This window comes from Camelina sativa, chromosome 2 (genome assembly GCF_030686135.1).
Source record: "Camelina sativa cultivar CO46 ecotype springtype chromosome 2, ASM3068613v1".
NCBI classification, from domain to species: Eukaryota; Viridiplantae; Streptophyta; class Magnoliopsida; order Brassicales; family Brassicaceae; genus Camelina; species Camelina sativa.
Window position 1 is genome coordinate 31,024,191 of NC_141881.1, and position 19,763 is coordinate 31,043,953.

The following is a 19,763-nucleotide window of genomic DNA, read 5'->3' on the forward strand; positions in this document are numbered from 1 at the left end:
TCTTTGGAGACTATTCCACATTTTCAAAAAGGGGCATTTTCAAAATTGTCCATTCATACCTCTTTTTAAAAATATCTATTAATACCATTTTAAAAACTTTAATGTACGAAATGACCATATTACCCTTTCTTTGAGTGATGGCAAGAATGTACAGTCATCAAAATCGAAAAACATTTCCCGCCAAAAAATGAAAAATTTTCTCGCGAAAATCAAAAAAATTTCCAGCCAAAATCAGAAAATTTTCCCGCCAAATTTTTTGAAATTTATACCTTAGAAAAACATTGTAAACGCTTTTAAAAACCTTGTAAACCATGTAAACACTTTTAAAAATTATTTGTAAACCTTTTAAAAACCTTATAAAAACCTATAAAAATTATAAAAACCTTATAAAACTCTATTAAAACTCTTAACAAATTCTTAACGAATTCTTAACAAATTCTTAACAATTCTCCGATTCAAAACCATTTTACTCTTAACAAATTTTTAACAAATTCTTACCATTTTACTCTTAACAAATTACTTCAAAAAGGTTTCCAACCTTTTAATTTTAAAAACCCTAAACCCTAACCCCTAACCTCTAAACCCTAAACCCCTAGCCCTAAACCCTAAACACAAAAATCACAACCCTAAACCCTAAACATAAAAACCACAACCCTAAACCCTAATCCCTAACCCCTAAACTTAAAAACCACAACCCTAACCGAAAACCCTAAACCCTAAATTTCCCGCCAAAATTACGAAATTGGATTTTCCTACCAAAATTTTTAAAATTTCTACCTTATAAAAAATTTTAAACCCGAACCCCAAAACTCAAAAACCACAACCCAAACCTAAACCCTAAACTCAAATACCACAACCCTAAACCCTAAACCTAAAAAACAACACCCCAAAACTCTAAAATATAATACCATAACCCTAAACCCTAAACTCAAAAACCACAACCCTAAAACCTAACCCCTAAACCCTAAACTCAAAAACCATAACCCTAAACCCTAAACTCAAATACCCTAAACCCTAAACCCCTAAACCCTAAACCCTAAACTCAAAAACCACAACCCTAAACCCTAACACCTAAACTCAAATACCACAACCCTAAACCCTAAACCCTAACCCCTAAACTCAAATACCACAACTCTAAACCCTAAACTCAAAAACCACAACCCTCAACCCAAAAACCACAACCCTAAACCCAAACACCACAACCCTAAACCCTAAACCCTAAACCCTAAACCCAAAAACTACAACCCTAAACCCTAAACCATAAACCCTAAACCCTAAACCCAAAACCCACAACCATAAACCCTATACCCAAAAACTACAACCCTAACCCTAAACCATAAACCCTAAACCATAAACCCTAAACCCTAAACCCTAAACACTAAACCCTAAACCCTAACCCCTAAACTCAAAAACCACAACTCTAAACCCTAAATTTAAAAACCACAACCCTAAACCCTAAACTCAAACCCTAAACCCTAAACCTTAATCCTTAAACCCTAAAACCCTAAACTCAAAAACCAAAACCTTAAACCCTAAAACCCTAAATTGAAGAATCAAGCGTTGAGGCAACGTCGTTTGTTGGCGGTCCGACGGTACTTCGGCGGCGGTCCGGCGGTGGCCCGGCGGTGGTCCGGCGATTCTCTGACGGTTTTCCGGCGGTTCTCCGGCGGTCTCCGGCGGTTCTCCGGCGGTCTCCGGCGGTGGCCCGGCGGTAGTGGTTGGAGGAAATCTAAACCCTAAGAGATAGTACATTGAGAACCCTAGTGGTAATAATGGTAAAGAGGTGGTGGCCGCCGAAGAACCGCCGGAGGTGGTGACGCCGGAGGTGGTGGCGATGGCAGGTGGTCAGAAGATGGTGGTGGTGATGAAAGATAGTGAAGGGGTAAAAATTGGTATTATACATATAATATAGAGTATATAATCAATACATAGTTAGTATAGTTAGTTATTAAATTATAGAATTTTTTTTGGTCATACAACCCAATTCCCCTTTTAATAATGTGGTTTTGTTTTTTTATTTGGTGTTTTTGTGCATTAAGTAGATTATAGTGAGAAGTTTTACAAATTTGTTAGTAATTAGTTGTGTTTATTTTGAAATTTGGTTTTGTATTTCATGTTTTTAAATTTCCTAAGTATAGGTTTTATTGTATATGTTGATTTGTGGTTGTAATTGTTTTTTTGGTTTTTTTTTTCCTTTCTTTTGTGTTTGGTTAGATTGATTGTTTATTGTATTTAACTCAATGTGTGAGGATTGTTTGTCAATGCTTTCCTCATTGGCTTACATTGGGAGTGTGAGTTTGTTAAATTTTTAATAATGTTTTCAAATTGCTTACATTTGGCTTTTTTATAACAAAAGGCAACATGTGGTGAAGGTAGTAAAATGCATAAATGGAGAGACATCCACTATATCGTGAGAATTTGATGAAAGACGGTGAGGGAAAACCTTTCAAGACGCAGATGGACTAACATCTTCTCTAAAGTTGTGACATCCCATTAGTTTTGGTGGAAACTACTTCGCCCATGACATCTAATAAGAGCAAAACCATATAGTTTAACATTTAATTTCCAGGAAAAATATACTATAGATGCAACAAAGTTGAGAAACTTTTCTATGATTATCTACATATTTGGAACTACAAAACTTAGACAACCCTGGGAGCTCCGTTCGCCAGCGACACTAACTCTTCATGAGTCCTTAAGCGGAAAAACTCTTTTGGAATAATACAGAAAGACTCTTCTACCTCTTCAAAAAAAAGTGGCTAGTGTGAACCGTATAGAAAAGTGGAAATCCGTCAATTTGAAATGGGTGTTGCTTCTAGTAACGTCAAAGGCGGATATTGTATACATAGCTCCATCACGCAGAGCATGTTCGAATTTAGGAAGGTGGGTGACGTAAATGGAGCCTTGCATCAAAGTAGATTGGAAAAGAGGGAAATATTAACAAAAGGGTAAGTACATAATTAAGAATGAATCAAGAGGAGAATGGAGATTGAGGGACCTTTTCATCAATGAATCAACACCCATGAGTTGTCCCACATTTTTTAACTTTTCGAGCAGGCTAGAAACGGAGAATCCTACCTAGGATTTTTTGGTACGAAGTTCATATTTGTTAGAAGAGAAGCGTAAGGCCAAGTGTAAGTTGAGGAAATGACTATAGCAAGATATCTATAGAAAACATTAGGAATATAGAAAACGCAAGGTGTTTAATATAAAAACCCTACATGGTTGTTTGCAAGGTGGAACGCAGGTTCCAAAAATATTTGAAACTATGTCTTCGTACACCTATACTTGGTTCTATAAAATTTCAGAGGAAGGTTATATTAAAGACTAACCGAAACAGCTGATCTAGAATACTTGAGAGAGATCTCTTGTTCATCGGAGTTGAACCGGTGGGCATTGATCAACCTACTACGCTTACTATAGACTTTGTCTCAAGTGAATACAACTTGGCCACCGCTTTTATTTTATCGTCTTTGATCTTGGTAGAGTCGCAGAACCATATCTCCAAACCATGTGCGTGAAAACACTATATAGGCGAAGACTGACATGTCTATCTACGAATGTAGCTTTAGGTTAAGAGTATATTTGTAAAATAATAAAGAATTCTAATGGAGAATTAGCTACCAAACCCAAAATAGTCGAAGATATCAAAAGACTCTCTTTATTCTAGTATCGAAATTAACTTATAAGAACAAATAAATCGCTAAGAGGAGTAGAACAGAGCAATCCTTGTGTTCTGTGGCCGACCAAGAGACGAAAACCCACGTCGCTGTCAAATATTAAGATTGTTGCCTCCTGTAATCAACTGAAAACAGATGGTTACTTAATCCTGGAGATTTAACAGCTTAATATGAAATCTGCTACGCCTGAATTTCACTCAAAAAAAAGAAGAAAACACAGCGAAGATATATAGGAGGCAGGGAAATTATTTTATATAAGAGAAGGACTTACGACAATTTAAGGAAGAAGTAGTGGACTATGACTGACGACAATTTAAGGAAGAAGTAGTGGACTGTCCATTAAATCAGAGAAGATCGAAGAACATAATTAGCAGTTACGAACGAAACTGTTCAATTGCTAGCATTATAGTAATATTCTAAAATAGTTAGTATTAAAAAGACATATATAGATTTATAGAACAATTAAAAATAAATATTATCTCAAACAAAATAATTTTTTAAAAGAAGTATAACAATAATTTTATTATTATATTATATTTTTTTTTTAAAATGTTAATCCGTGCGTTAAGCACGGAATATCTTCTAGTAGATATTAAGAGCCATGTGCATTGTCACATCCCTAACTTTGTAATTTTTTATAAACAAAAAGTTTTTTATTATCTAATTAGCAGTTTTGTTATTTTGCCTTTTTATCTAAAAATCACATTTCTCACTTTTTCATCACCACTGTCTCTCTCACTCAATCTTTGTGTGCTTTTTTTTTTGTTTCCTCCGACGACGTTGAGAAATCCTCAAAATCTCCGGCGATGGGTGGTTGTGTCTCCTAAATCCGAGCGATAAAACCTTCTCTTCTCAGCTCAATGCCTCCATCTTAAGCCACCATTTCGTTAAGCTAACTTCAACTACTTATGGTCTTCTCAATCTCGACTCTTCTTCACATTCTCTTCCTCCGCCTCCTTCCTCCTCCGCTACCTCCGCTATATCTCCGATGACTCCGCCTGACATAAACATATGTGTTTGATTCATATAATCAAACACATATGTTTGATTATATGAATCAGAAAGGTATGGAATGCCGACCAGGCCAAGACTCAATCTTCTGGAAGTAATCGACAGGCACTACACCATCAATGCCTTCAGTCAAAATCACTTTGTTGTCTGACATGTAGAACGCAATCCCATCTGGATATATATTCACAAGCTGAAATGTTGAATCTCTGATGGACAACATCACTAAATTTTAAGACACAGAATCAAGGTCTCATGCTAGAGTAATACCTTCAAGAGCTTTCTTCATGTCGAGGAAGATCAAAACATCAACATTCCTTCTCATATGCAATCATGTAAATTTGGAATCAGATAAATGTGCATATGCAATCATAAAGCAGAAACAACAACAACAATAGGATATAAAAATCTAACCACTAATCACTTTAAGCCACAAGAGAAGTGAACATGCATTCTATTCATGCGCTTTAAGCCTGATGCTAAGATGGATTCCAAATTCTTCCTATAAGTTCCATGTACACACACTGCCATTACAGAAATTTCTAATTAACACGAGCAACTAACTATGCGAGTCATATACATAAATAACAGAAGAAATCACAAGTATGTGTCCTACTAGTACCTGGAGCTTCTTCTGGTGACAGTATTGGTTTAAGTAACTTTTCAGACTCTACCGTCTGCGCACAGAGACAATTGGAAAGGTCTCAGCTTTCAACACAAAAGATGAAAAAGACACACTAGTTTCATCTCTTTCGAGGTATTTGATTTTTTTTTGTTCTTCAAATCTCTTGTTGTTCATCGGACTACTTGATAACAACCACCAGAGTGCTTCGTTCTCAATCATAAATTGAAGTGTTACACTGAACCAAAAAAGAAAAAATGGTCCTTCGGTATTCTTTATTGAGTCCTCTGTTTCTTCTTCCCTTCTTTTTGAGATTTAGCTTTCTCGGTCAAATCTTGCACTCCCCTTCTCTTATACATCTTAAAACTCATCTCTCTCTCAAATGCCATATTCCTCACCTTCTCTGTAATCTCTGCAGCGAATTCTCTATTATACAGTTTCTTCAACCCCTTCATAAGTTTACCAAATGTGTCTGGTTGCGGCATGAAGTCCATCTCCATCATTTCAAGACAATAAGAACACGCCTCCTTTTCATAACCTTTTGAGAACAAGGCATGGATCCATATTGTCCAAGACGATACGGTCAGCTCGCAAGACCCTTTACTTGAGATGCAACTCCAAACATCTTTCGCCGTTTCCAGCTTCTCGTCTCTTAACAGGGTATTTAGCAATGACTTCAGAGTTTTGTATTGAGAAACGGAGAACAATCCTCTAGTTACCATTTCTTTAAAGTGATCAGATGCTTCGAGTAAATTACCTTGGCTTGTTAAACCATCGATCATAATAACAAACGAATCTGCTCCAGGACTCAACCCGTTTGTTTTCATTTCGTTCCATAATCGAAGAGCTTCCTTAACTTCTCCTAGTTTACAAGCCAATCTGATGACGATATTGTAAACGCCAAGATCAGCATAATACCCTATCTGCTTCATCTTCTCCATCATCTCCAAACACTCTTCAAATTTTTCTTTCTTCTCAAGAGTCGCCATGATATACATATAGGTGAGTTGGCACGGGATGAGCCCTTTCTTAATCATATCGTCTAACACAACATAACACTTGTCAATTCTTCCACATTTGCAAAACCCATTAACTAATGAAGTGTAAGTCACAACATCAGCCTCACATTCATACATCTCCATCTCAACAAACACCTTCATCGCCTCCTCCATTCTATCCACCTTACATAATCCTTGGATCAAAACAGTGTAACAGTTCACATTCGGTTCAAACCCACTTCTTCTCATATCTTTCAAAAGATCATAAGCATCTGCTATTTTACCAGCATTAGCATACCCACTTAACAAGTTGGTATAATCAACAATGTCAGGCTCAAACCCAGCTTCTTTCATCTGAACCAAAACATGTTTAGCTTCCATCATCTTCCCTTCCTTACACCAACCATACAACAACGAATTAAAATATCTCAAATTCGACGGAAACCGTAATCTCATATCCTCGAAAAGCTTCGCAGCATCTTTAACACTACCGTGCTTACACAAAGCATCAAGCAAACACCCGAATACATACTCATCATGTTCTAAACCAAACTTAGGCATTTCGTCGAGCACCTCAATAGCTTTCTTAACCACAACCGCCGACGGAAACCTCTGAACCAAAACCAAAAACAATTCAGGTCCAATCAATTGAGGATTCTCCTTCCTCATCTCTTCGATTAAACCCCAAACGGATCCAAATTGACGCATTTTACTCAAAACTCTCACCATCGATTTATACACTTCGATAGTGTGAGAGTAACCAGGCTGCTTCGCCGCCCAGACGAAGAATCTGTAACCTAGATTCCCAGCATCACCACAACGACTCAAAACCCGTTCGATTAAACCGGGTCGGAGTTGAACACCGGATTCGTTAAGCGCGAGTTCCAACTTCGGAACCCTAGAATGAAATTTCCGAAGAATCCTGTATGATTTCTCGACATCACTCGCGAATTCATCGTATTTGGAGTTCTTCGTGCGATCGTTGTTGCTCTTCTCGAGACAGACTAAACCAATCCCGTTGCTTCTCCGGAAATTATCTTCGAGAGCTTTAGAAACGTGAAAACTTCTTTGGATTAAGTCAAAGCGAGACTTTAATTGAGAAGAAGGTAAGAAAATTTGGCGTTTGCTGAGAAAAAACTCGACTATCGGAGAGAATCTATGCATCTCATAAACGGTAACAGCATTTTATGAATTTGTCCATCGGCTTCACGCATGTTCTTGTTCGCCCACAACTAAAGAGCGACGTCGTTTAGTCAAAAATAAGAATTCGGATCTGGGCCATATGTCTGGTGGGCTTTATTCAGCGCTTGTTAGGCCTGTTGAAGTAATTGGCGCCACTAAGCTGAGATATCTCAATAAAATTAATGCATTATTATTATCATTGAACAACTTAAACCAAAGATCTCTTCTTCTTCTTTTTGTTTGGGTCAAAGATCACTTCTACTTATGGATGGTCATTAATTATGCTATGCAAACACCGAAGCACGGGCTCCAAGCCACCCCAACAAAACCCGGCCATAAATATGGATTTGTGATAAATAAAACGAGAAAGAGAAGGATCGGTCCATGATAACGTGGGTTCATAATTGTACTTGAACATTAAAAAGCTTGAAGTTCTCGAAGCAAGGTTTGACTAGCCTTTCGGCGCGACAAGTTAATGACTTTACTCTATTGCCCTTAATTAAGCCAATGATGTCATGATGACTACTAAGTAGTACAACATATCCAAACCAGCACAGGTCCAAGCCAATCCCGTTACAAATTACGGTCTCTCTAACAAAAAACTAAACAACACTTAAAATAAACATGCATACGAATACGATTATAGAAAATTAGAAACTGTAACAAATAAAACTTGTGTTTTTGTTAATACTATATGTACCCAAAGATTACCAAACATCTGTATTACTGTATATGATCAAAGCATCTAAAATAATTAAATCTCTCCTATTTTTGTATCATTAGCTTTTGATATTCAAGTGAAAGGAAAAAAAGAAAGACTAATAATGTGATTAAATTAAATTAGTAATCAGGCATAGAGTGACTAATCTTTCCTTCTTCTTCCTCCATCTTCTTCTCAGTGATCTTCAACCATATACAAACCCCAGTGAAGCTAATCACTAAGCTAGCGATTCCACTCCCAAGCCCAATCCCAACGATCGCCATTATCGACAATCCTTTGCTCTTCATCTCCTCCAACGGATACCCAAACAATTTCTTGTTCCCTGTAAACGAGCTCTCATTAAATCTCGGCAAGTTCCCATTCCTCATCGCCAGATTCGCCGGAATCTGACCGGATAATTTATTATCAGAGACATCGAACGCCGATAACCTCGCGAGACTCCCCAACTGCGACGGGATTTGGCCGGAGAGTTTGTTACCGTGAAGATCGATGACGTTTAAGTAAGCGCAGAGAGCTAGCTGCGGCGAGATTTCACCGGAGAGACGATTAGAGGAAAGGTTAAGAACAGCGAGGTTAACGAGGTACTGTAACTGTTGCGGGATCTCGCCGGAGATCTGGTTTGAAGACAGATCTAAGGATTGGAGATTTGTGCAATTAGAGAGGTACGGAGAGATTGAGCCACGGAGAGAGAGGTTCGTTAGTGAGAGTTTGTAAACCCTGCCGTTGTTGCAAGTGACTCCGTGGAGGGAAGAGGCGAAGCCGGTGCAAGGGTTTGAGAAGAAGGATTTTGTCCAGTTACGGAGGTTGTTCGCCGGATCTTCTAAACTCTGACGTAGATTCGTTAAGCATGACTCGTCGTTTGGGTCACCGGAGACTAAACGCCGTGCCGTTTCGAAATTTAGAAGGAGGAGGAGGAGGAAGAGTAACCGGTAACTAAACCGGTGATTAACCGGCATCGGAGATTTTTTTTTTTTTTTTTGGTTTCAAATAGGCTGAAGAAGAGCGAAAACTTATAAACTTGCCTTGTGACTTGTGTGTGATCGATCTTCTTCTTCGTCTTTCGGCCGGGTATTAATGCGCACGTTAGTTATGTTCTTGGGCTCTGCGCATTATAGAGATTTGGTAGATTACTAGATTAGTATGTATGTATGTGTCACTATTTTTGGTATTAAAATTTGATTTTAACAAAATTAGGTGCTTTATATTATTTACGATACAATAGTCACTTTCATAATTTGCGTTATAATCGTTTTTCAGCCTTTAAAATACTTTATATGGTAAGACCAAGGTTTCATGCTTATTCATGTCATACCGCATTTGCTATAAGGTATTGAATCCAGTAGTATTATAATGGTATGATTCGTATCGTCAAGATATTATTCTTTCTTTTTATTTTTTTCCCGACAAAATAATATTATCAGAAAGAATAGCTAAGAAAGAAGATTCATATCACAATCACAAAATAAGTACGTACAGATATGTTTTGTTTATATTGTTTAAAAAATGTGCTAATATATCCAACGTGCCAGAGTTTCAAATAATTACAACAAACGCATTTTCTATGCACTAACCAAAAAGACAAATTTTTATGCCAATAGCAAAACCAAACACTTGTCTTGTCTTACATTAGAAAAGACGTGTGGTTTGGTTTCAATGAATTGTCGACATCGTCAAAATCTAAAAGAGCGGAGAAGATTGGACTTGGGGACATATATATTGCTCTTTGTGTTGATACTTTATCCAAATTCCAAAATATAAGAAATATAGACAGACACTATTTCACTAGCTATACAGTGATTTTAAGTATTAGGACAAACAAATTAATCTGTTTCAAGCAACAGCGGTTTTGCAGCAGATATTGATAACATCATCGAGAGATGGATGATCTCCAGTGCCTTCGTCTTTTCGACCGTACAACAGCTTCTTGCCTCTGAATACAAACGTACCTCCCTGAGAAGAAGAGACATAACTTGAGGATCAAACCAAAAAAAAACAGACAACTTCATCTATAAAAATTCTTGTCTAGTGAAGAACTAAACAAACAAACAAAAAAGAACCTGTTGCAACACACTGCTTCTGTCTTCAGGAGTGGCTTTTATGGTGTAATTCTTTGTAGCTTCACGAATCTCTTTAAATCTTGAGAATACCTTTTTCTGCAATAATCGAAGTTTTTAATAATAATTCACAGTGAAACAATATATATACACAATCAAAACGGTAAAAAATGTCAGAGGTGGTTCATACACTAGCTGGATTGAAGAAAGTGCGGCCTAAACCGTAGTATAATCCAAGAACATCGTAGGCCTGCATATTTAAGAAAAGCCATCTCAAATTCAATCACTATCATAGCATAAATTAAAGACATCTAGAAAAACAAGGTATGTACGTTTAATTTACCTTGCGTTCAGGATCCGCATAGAGACATTCCATGGGAAAAGGTAACTAAAACAATGAAAAACATTACTATTAATTAGACTCACTATCTCTGTTGAGCGATAACGTATTGGCATGCGTTATGAATTCATCACAGGAGAAACTCCTACTTCTCTAAAGAGTTGGCAACTTTGCTATTACGGTTTATGGTATTTCTGATATAATGCAATGAGCCTCCAAAAGTACAGTATATAATAAAGCGATGAGAATACTTAAATGGAGGATGACATCAAGCTAAATTTTCCCTGTATCTCTTAGATCACTCACCCACTTCTCATGTTCACATTAGGCTTACAAAGAGCAAGCAAGAAACAATTATTTTAATGAATTGTAGCACTAAAGACTTGGTTTGGTCTCATCCTCGACTCATGAATTTGGAGGTACATATCATCAGAGCGGAAAAACACTAGATATGCAAAGCTAACATAACGTAGATACCAAGAATAGCATATCCATCACCATGAGCTTACTAAGTTGGAATTATATATTTTAAAGAAAAAGGAGAAAGATTTATATACTATACCCGAGTAGCAAGTATACGAGCTTTATCAGGAGTTCCAACACCAACAGCTATCAATTTAACACCAGCTGCATCAAATCTCGGTTTAGCCTCTTTCAAAGCAGTAGCAAGTTCCCAACTTCCATATAAAAAAAAAAGAAACCAAATTCATTTATCAGTTCAGTGGTTCTACTAAACACTTGCAACAAATCAATCAATCAATCAATCAATCAATTTACCAGCAAACGCATCCGAAATGCCTCAAAAGCACAACAGCAGCGATTCCCTGAGTATATACATATAAAACACACAATTCATCAAACGCTAATATCTGAAAAAGAATCAAAAGAAGTCATCTTTATATGGATTCGATTATAACATACATCGTTCTGATCCCAGAGATCACTGAATTGCACACGCTGGCCAGAAGCAGTGAAGATGGAGACATCGCCGAGAATCTCACCGATATCTTCTCTGTAATCAGGGATGGAATCGGTGGCTCCAGTGGCAGCTCTAGAGGAAAACATGCGGTGTCTAAAGATCGGAGAAACGGAAGTGTAATTGGATTTTAATCTGGTAAAAGGAACAGAAGCAATCGGAGATGATGGTAACTGAGAGAAGGGTTTCGAGCATCTATGAGAAACAGAGGAAGAAATGAGTGGCATGGAACTTGGAGATCGTAGAGAGAGCATCGCCATTGGTGAGAGTCAGAAATCAAAAAAGTTATGAACTTTAGTTTTGGTTTATGGCACAGTGAAGGAGACGAGAGGAATAAGATTTAGAACCCCACGTGGCGAAGAAAGGACCGAGTAGTATGCCGACGTTTGTTTTAGTAATGAGCCCATCTTTATATTTTAGGCCCAATTCAAAGATACAAGTCCAATAAAACAAAATACGAAAATTGCAATGTTGTTTTCGGTTTTTCTCACTTTGCCCCCAATTGTTCGTCTTCCGTGTATGATCCGCCATGAGTACACGGCCGAGAGTTGTCACGGAGATCGTCTTATAATAAGCAGTAAGCGAACGAAGACCTCGACCGAATGGAGAAGAAGGAAACTCATTGCAGATACCAATTGATCTTGTTTTGGCGATACTCTCAACACTGCCGGCGAAATCTCTTGCGGCTTGTCGTTGCGTGTCGAAGCTTTGGTGCTCTTTAATCAGCCGTCCAGATTTCACGGAGTTGTTCTTGACCAGATCTGTGCATCGCCCGCAACTATTGTTCATCTGCCGAAACGCTTCCCAACTCTTCTTCTTCTCGTCACCACAACATCAAAATCCAAATAAGAAGAACTCGTCCGCCGATTCTCTTGTGAGTTTCCCCTTTTCCTGTCACATCTCTCGTCCTATCAATGGCTTGGTTTGTCTTAGATATGAGGAAACAAAAACAAATGAAACGGTAAGAGTGATATGTAATCCTAGCCGACGACGCGGAGTGGGTTTAGAAGCTTTTTAGTGTATGAACCGATTGAGAAACAGTTCAAGGTATTGTTGTCTTATGGAGATGATGAGCAGCTAGTTCTAACTTTAGGAACTGGAGATTGAATGTTCCAAGCCTCATGATATTGATCAATTGTCATCTGAGATATGCATCAACGGTGTTCTCTATTATCCAGCTACCGAGATCTCTTCAACGGATGACATAATCGTTTGCTTTGATGTTAGCTCTGAGAAGTTTAGGTTTATTACAGCCATGAGAGATTTTATTAAAGCAGCACATGATGGAACTCTGATCAACTACAATGGTAAATTAGCGTCGTTTTGTTAAAAGAACAAGTGAAAGCATCGAATTGTGGGTTCTACAAGATGTGGAAAAGCAAGAATGTATTAAGCATACGTACATATTATGTTGTCGAAATGAAATTATGTTGTCGCGGTGCTTTTATACTGTGCCTTTCTATGTCTTCTACTTCAATATCGAGAAACAAACGATGAGAAGAGCTGTGATACGAGGAATGAAAGTGCTTCACGATCACAAAGTATCCACCTATTTGGACCATGTAGAAAACGTTAAGCCTATCCTTATGTTTTAGTTAGGATTTTTTTTGTTTCTTTGAGATATTTTGTAACAGAGCTAGTCCGTGCTCTTGGCTCCTATTCTCATGGCTATGGGATCTTATTACTGTTCTTATCTTTTTGGATGTATGTTAATATTAGGATTCAACAACTTCGGAAGATTCTGATGTATGGGATCTTATTACTGTTTTGGATGTATGTTAATGTTAAAGATTCAAGTTCGTCAGAAGATTCTGATGTATGGGATGATCATTGTACTCTGATTTTGGGTGTATGTTAGGTTTTGATCCAAAAAATAGCATTGATTCACAAATAATTTTCTGAAATTGCTAACAAAATGTAATCTGCTAAACAAGATACTCCCCAAGCTATATACTCAAAACAGAGGTACATTATCTTTGGTGGGTTCAACATATGGTTGTCAATAAAATGTAGGTTGGCAAACATACATGTCTGAAAATTTTGTAGATGTACACAACACCATAAATTATATAGGATCGTCAATAAAAATGAGTCTAACACAGATTCTACTTCGATTCAGTGACAACTAAACTCACAAAATTATCAGTAATGTTGACAAAAATTTAGCTTAACGAGTAAAAAAAAAAGTACAACAAAATATCACAAAGTTTGCTATAAATTTAACAAAACTTGGTTCAGTCACTAAACTGACAAACAGGGAGATAATAAGTATCAAGCTGCCAATACTTTTGCTTGACACCTTCCCAAACATCATCCCCAAGGCAATCCTTAACCGGCAATGGAATCAACTGAGTGCTAAACCCTAAATTCTCAATCTCCAAAGTCACCAAATTGCAATACACCACATGAAAAAACGCATTACTCCCACAAAACCCATTGAAATACGAATAAACCCCATCAGGCTTCAACAACTTGGGAAGATTCTGATGAAACTCTCTCAAATCTTCATAATACTCTCCATAAGTATCAAAAAAGATCCCATCAAAACGATCATCAAGCTTATCAAGAACATCTTGCCACCTTCCAAAAACAATCTCCACATTCTCTTTCTCTCCCCAACCAGATTCAATCATACGCTTATACACCTCAGGATGAGCTTCGATGATCGTGTGTTTACTCGGACCATACTGTTGTATCGCTGTATCCACAAGTCCCATACCGAATCCAACGTTTAAAATGTGACCACCGCTGATACAAATCGCTTTAGCGTGAGCTTCCATTAATGGTTTTTCCCAAGCCATCATCACACCTTTGCTTTCACTATCCATGATCTTGTCTTCACTGAAACTAACACGATCTTGAAGATACTCTTGGTTAGAGTACTCCTTCTTGGTTTGGTTTCTTGCGATTGTTCCTAAGATTAGCTCTGATTGGATCCCCGTTTTGAGAAGAAGATCAAAGGCTTCTTGGTGTCCTTCTTCCATGGCGAAGTCTCCTGCTGAGAGATTCGACGGAGTTAAAGCGTTCCACGGAGCTCCGGCTTCGAGTAACGCCGTTACTATCTCTGCGTTTCCGATTTTAGCGGCGTGCATTAACGGAGTTAGACCATCGTTGTCGAAATGTGTGACGTCGGCTCCGGAGTTTATTAAAGTTTGGACCTTTTTCAAGTCGTTGGATTTAGCAGCTAAACATAGCTGATCTGCTTCTTCCATGGGCTTTGATTGTGTGAAGCCGTCTGAACAAAACGAAGCAAAACATTTAATTAGAAATTGAAATACAAAATTTGTAGAGCATAAGTTAGGATCTATGAGAAGCAAAATCAAATTCAAAAAAGAAGGTATTTTTAAGGCTCAGACACGCACAAAAGAAGCATCATGAAACATTACAAGAGTTTTTATTTTAGGTCACTCGAGTAAGTTTCAGCATCGAGAAATGTTGTTGTCATCACCGCCTTAATAAACAGGAATGTGGAAGATGATGAAACGGAATTAAAAATTGACAAGAAATAGACATTGAGAAGATGAAGTTGTGGGTTACTTTGCCTTTTTGATGCAGAGTGGTGGACTCGAGGGAGAGAATGCGAAATAAAAAGTGGTGTCTATTTGGCGAGTTTATATATATATATAAATGTGTCGGCGAAATTAGAGTTAGGGTTTGATTGGACCTTTATGGGCTTATGACTGATTTAAGTTGGTACTTTAATGGGCTTATTTCTGGACAATATAGATCCAGCCAACTTCAGCATCATAATGGAAAATGAATCATTCAATATAAATCCATGACTCCATTATACCACAAGATTAAGACCTGATTTTGTCCCACACAATCGATAAAATTGGAATGAGAATGACAGAAACTCCATCTTTTTTATAGTTTAAAGAGCAATGTTACGTCACGATGATAGCAATGTTACGTCACTTCCATATTTTTTAATAATTTAAAGATAGCAATGTTAAATCACTTTGTTTAATACAGGAACTTGTTCCACACTTTTTACCAAAGGAACTTATTTCGTGACGTTAGGGACACTAAAGTTCAGGTTTGAGTATTAAGTTATAGGAATCTCGGCCAGACTTAATCGAGTAAGTAATCATAGTCTTGTCAGTAAGACACATGAGGCATATGGACGGTGAACCAGTAAACAATTTTGACAAATGTCCTTTAAAGTCCATTGCTCTTTTGGGACTTAATAAAATATCCAAATGCTTAGATGTTATTGACTTGCCATTACAAATGGAATCAAATGAACCGACTCGTGGTACATCATGAGCCGCTTCACTTCTTCCATTTGTAATGGATCATTAGCCAAACCCACAAGACATGTCTTCTTGGCTACGGTAAGTTCATAAATCTTTCACTTGTTCCCATAAAGTTGTCATTATGGATGGAAGAAAGTGATTCCGAGTCGAGATGTATCTACTCAAAAGATGTATCAGCTCAAAAGATGCATCATGACCCGATTTCACTTTCTTCCATCTGTAATAGATAGTGGGTTTTGCAGATCATTGGCCAAACAAATCAAAACTCGCCTTTATATGTACAGCTAACAACAAAACTAAAACGGAACTGATAAAAAAAATTTGGAAAAAACAAAATATAGATATTAGAGAAGAGAGCTCATATTCTATGGGTGTATAATGAGTCTATCATGCCCAGAAACTGAGCAGATCAGAATTTTTAATTCTTATTGTTTATAATCACCGCTCTCTTCTCTTCTCCAATCAAAATTTTGACAAAATCAAATCACAAACCAAAATAAAAATTAAAAAAAAAAAAAAAAAAAAAAAAAAAGGGACGAACTAAAAGAAAATTTTTTCTAAGGAGGCGTAGAGTTATGTTATGTGTGGCTGGGTGAGTGTTTTACAGATATAAGTGATTAGTGTCTACTATATATATTACCCAAGGGTGATTCGAGTCGTGAGCTAGGGTTTCATTGGGCTAATTATACGCTTATAATTGTATGAACTTGTACATAAATAGGCCTGCAGCTATGATGGGCCTTCATTAGTTCAGAGTTGTACTATTTGAATGCTGACGATACTTTGTTTAATGAAGCAAAATTGTTTGTAGAAAGTTAGGTTTTTATATTGGTTACGTGCAGGTGCAGGAGACACCTAATTGTATTAAAACGTTATATACACGATTTGCAGCATGACTACAAGCAAATTATTAGGAAAAACATGCAGCTTTCAAAAAACAACTTATATTATCAAACACTTGTCTTGATTTTTTGATGATCCATTTAAAGTAATTGTTTTTGTTATATGCAATCAACCACACATAAGCTATTAATCGATTGAACCGATACTAAGACTAGAACACGTTGAAGTGATGCTGTGTGGCTACAGTTCACTCTTTCATTTCAGCATAATTAACAGGCATATATATTCACTGTTTTAAAATTCATCAAATAAATGCTTGTACGACAAATGTTTTCTTGAAAATCAAACGTCCATGCAAAAAAAAAAAAAAAAAAAAAATGTTTTAATAAGTATACAAAAATATTTAGTATATGAAATCTGAAATTATATGTAATATTTTAGAAGAGACTTTTTGTATACCAGAAAATATAAAGTATACATAATTTTTTACTTTTTTTAACATGCATGTAGCTTATAAGTACATGACGATGAGTTCAGCTTTCAAAGATAGCGCCTAATCAATCAAGACATGGCCGATGAAGTCACAAACCATCGCTATCTTTGATCTCCTAACTTTGTAAGAAATAAAAGTAAACAATCCACATGTTAAAATTCGTATACATTAGCAAAAAAAGAGAAAATTCGTATGCATTGCGCATTAATAAAGCATGTGAATCGCTATGGCTAGTAAAAATGAAACATATGCAATGCACTCAAAGCTTTAATAAAGCTTATAGGATAGGGATGGCGACGCTGTCTCGAAGACTCCAAACTATTTTTTAAATTGCTATGTGACAAATTTGATATTCTAATATAAATTATAAATCCTAACTAAACATTCAAAATCAATATCCAGAATTAAAAATTAAGACAAGATATTATGCGTGCATAGTTTTGGACGTGTTAAAAACTTAAAAAAAAAAATATTAAAACAATCGAAATTGACTAAAGATCACATCCTACTATATTAATTGAGAAGTACAAATATAAAACTAATCTTACAATATGTAAAACATTACATTTAATGCCATTAGAAAAACTTAATTAAGATTAATTAATTAATTAAATATAACTAATTAAAAACAAAAATAGGAGACACATCAAATAAAATAAATTGTAGAAAAGTAAAATAAAAAAAATCTATTAAAATCAAAACTAAATCGTACTAAAAACAAATTAACAGATAAGATTTAGTTGCTCTATTTTACATGTTAGTTATTTTTAGTTACTTCATAACTATAACAAGGTATTCATTTGATTGACAAAAGTTTAAACAATTTTATTCATTAAATGCAAATGTTTTATTGACAAGTTATCAATAAACATTTTTAAAATACAAAAATTATAATATAAGAAACAAATTTTTAATCAAATACCATTATAAATAACATAATAACAAAATAAATTATTACAAATTTTCATTAAAAAAAGTTCAGCCCGCGGTTTTCCGCGGGATAGTACCTAGTATTTTGGTATTTGTTCCGGAAAGCAACATGCTATTCAATTTGAACCACTTACATATTACAAATAATGCCATATTTCTAGAATTAACACTTTTGTTGTTTTTTTTTAAGCTGAGGCGAATTAAGTGATAAGTGGTTATTTTACTATGATCGATATTATATTTCAATTATAAAATAAATAAAAAAAAGAGAAAGATTTGTATAACATATAATGATTTCCCTCATAAAACTACACCATATGAATATATGATATTTATACTAGACATTTATTTACAAAAGAAACGGAGAAGACTCATCATCATATAAATGTTTCGTTTAGGTGTAAAAAGATGATGCATACTAGTTGTGTTTTGCAAATCTTAGATTACATGGTCTCTCATCATCGAAGGATTTCGGTTGACCGTTACAATGGTACTATTAACACACGACCACGTAGCGCACGTTGAGTTCTGTTGGATTTGACGCATGACCAAAGCTTGTCGTAAGTTCAAGAGCTTCTCGTGGAGAGCATGGTGTTCTAACCGTAGACGATCGTTTTCCATCTTTATACGTTCGCAATGGTACAAAACGTACCGGCGCCGGTTATCCAGTTCTCGGTTTTCGAATTTGAGCTGGTTAAGTTTGCTTCTCACATCTTCTAAGTGTTTTTGTTTCTTGATCCTCGACCGTTGCGCTGATTTTCGGTTTGATAATTTTCGTTTCTTTCGCCGCTCGTCTTTATCCGAAGAGACACCGTTGGAGCTAGTATGGTGCAAGGGTTGTTTATCTTTCAAACCCGGACTGGAATAGCGTTGGTTCTGAATTTGACTTGGGTTTGTTTTATCTAAACCGGGATTTATTTCCATGGGACTAACCGGTGAATTGAAGATGGAGAAAAGATCGGATTCTTCGCCCCATGAAGTGAATCCAGTTTCCCAAGCCGGTAATTGATTGGAAAGAATCGGTTCAGATGAAAGAACCGGAGAAATAGTAGACATAGTGACAAAATTTCTCAAAATTTAAACCGGAAGGACAAAATTATTAATATCTCAAAAAATTTACAAGTGAGAGAGGGTAGAAGGGGAAAAGGGAAGAATTGCATTGTAGGAGGTCGATATTTATATGGACGGACGGACTCATAACCGGAGGTTAGTTTCGTCATTATCTTATGAAAGTTCTTGTTTCCAGTGTTTGCTTATTTCACCTTTACATTGTTCCAGAAAAAAAAATAAAGAGAGATAGAGTAAGAACATGTGTGTCATTATGGGATTAGTGGTAAGCTGAGCCGCCGGTCTTTATCATTCTCGGTCATTACACATGTAATACTTTATTCCGAATATTCGGTTCCAAAATACTTGTAAAAAAGTCGCAGACCAAACAAGAATGAACAAAAAAAAAAGATGTAAAAGTTGCAAATACTTAGTTAGTTATGTGATTTATTTGACAATTAGTGACGTATTGATGTGTGCTTTGACATATATAACATACACTACAAAATATGAAAAAAATGATCGACCCATCTGCCAGTAATAATAGATTTTTATGAGCGGATAAAACAAGTTTTGCTTTTTGTTTAGATAACAGCTTTTTCATAGTGGA

At 36.2% G+C, this 19,763-nt stretch overlaps 5 protein-coding genes, 1 non-coding gene and 2 pseudogenes across 10 annotated transcripts; 1 reads left to right on the top strand and 7 right to left on the bottom strand.

Annotated features, from left to right (window-relative positions):
* Positions 1-4,311: 4,311 nt before the first annotated feature.
* On the bottom strand, positions 4,312-7,538 carry LOC104744302 (putative pentatricopeptide repeat-containing protein At5g65820). 2 transcript variants are annotated; one of them, XM_010465334.2, is made up of 4 exons: positions 5,311-7,538; positions 5,103-5,212; positions 4,959-5,005; positions 4,312-4,862 (listed from the first exon to the last, which is right to left on the bottom strand). In XM_010465334.2, exon 1 carries the CDS (start codon positions 7,470-7,472, stop codon positions 5,586-5,588), a length of 1,887 nt encoding a protein of 628 aa, XP_010463636.1. In that variant the 5' UTR covers positions 7,473-7,538; the 3' UTR covers positions 4,312-4,862; positions 4,959-5,005; positions 5,103-5,212; positions 5,311-5,585. The 2 variants fall into 2 exon arrangements, with proteins under 2 accessions (XP_010463636.1, XP_010463642.1); XM_010465340.2 differs by lacking the exon at positions 5,103-5,212 and having other exon boundaries at positions 5,311-7,537.
* Positions 7,539-8,106: 568 nt separating this feature from the next.
* LOC104744319 (receptor-like protein 57) lies at positions 8,107-9,448 on the bottom strand. Its single transcript, XM_010465350.3, has one exon. The coding sequence runs from the start codon at positions 9,165-9,167 to the stop codon at positions 8,331-8,333; it is 837 nt and encodes a 278-aa protein (XP_010463652.1). The 5' UTR covers positions 9,168-9,448; the 3' UTR covers positions 8,107-8,330.
* A 456-nt stretch (positions 9,449-9,904) lies between these two features.
* Positions 9,905-11,965, bottom strand: LOC104744328 (thioredoxin-like protein AAED1, chloroplastic). The gene is made up of 7 exons (XM_010465362.3): positions 11,527-11,965; positions 11,383-11,429; positions 11,168-11,282; positions 10,609-10,653; positions 10,456-10,515; positions 10,269-10,364; positions 9,905-10,161 (listed from the first exon to the last, which is right to left on the bottom strand). The coding sequence occupies exons 1-7, from the start codon at positions 11,839-11,841 to the stop codon at positions 10,042-10,044; spliced, it is 798 nt and encodes a 265-aa protein (XP_010463664.1). The 5' UTR covers positions 11,842-11,965; the 3' UTR covers positions 9,905-10,041.
* Positions 11,966-12,049: 84 nt separating this feature from the next.
* Positions 12,050-13,388, top strand: LOC109127162 (F-box protein At5g65850 pseudogene; annotated as a pseudogene).
* A 240-nt stretch (positions 13,389-13,628) lies between these two features.
* On the bottom strand, positions 13,629-16,372 carry LOC104744337 (protein arginine N-methyltransferase 2). 4 transcript variants are annotated; one of them, XM_010465373.2, is made up of 2 exons: positions 15,124-16,372; positions 13,629-14,816 (listed from the first exon to the last, which is right to left on the bottom strand). In XM_010465373.2, the coding sequence occupies exon 2, from the start codon at positions 14,791-14,793 to the stop codon at positions 13,816-13,818; it is 978 nt and encodes a 325-aa protein (XP_010463675.1). In that variant the 5' UTR covers positions 14,794-14,816; positions 15,124-16,372; the 3' UTR covers positions 13,629-13,815. The 4 variants fall into 4 exon arrangements, with proteins under 4 accessions (XP_010463675.1, XP_010463692.1, XP_010463684.1 ...); XM_010465390.3 differs by having other exon boundaries at positions 14,968-15,174; XM_010465382.3 differs by having other exon boundaries at positions 14,944-15,167.
* On the bottom strand, positions 14,927-15,034 carry LOC147949371 (small nucleolar RNA snoR126). Its single transcript, XR_015586422.1, has one exon. It is a non-coding gene; the product is annotated as a small nucleolar RNA snoR126 (small nucleolar RNA).
* LOC147949372 (small nucleolar RNA snoR8a) lies at positions 16,193-16,291 on the bottom strand (annotated as a pseudogene).
* A 2,043-nt stretch (positions 16,373-18,415) lies between the features above and the next one.
* Positions 18,416-19,237, bottom strand: LOC104744364 (uncharacterized). The gene has a single exon (XM_010465410.2). The coding sequence runs from the start codon at positions 19,160-19,162 to the stop codon at positions 18,545-18,547; it is 618 nt and encodes a 205-aa protein (XP_010463712.1). The 5' UTR covers positions 19,163-19,237; the 3' UTR covers positions 18,416-18,544.
* Between the last annotated feature and the right edge of the window lie 526 nt (positions 19,238-19,763).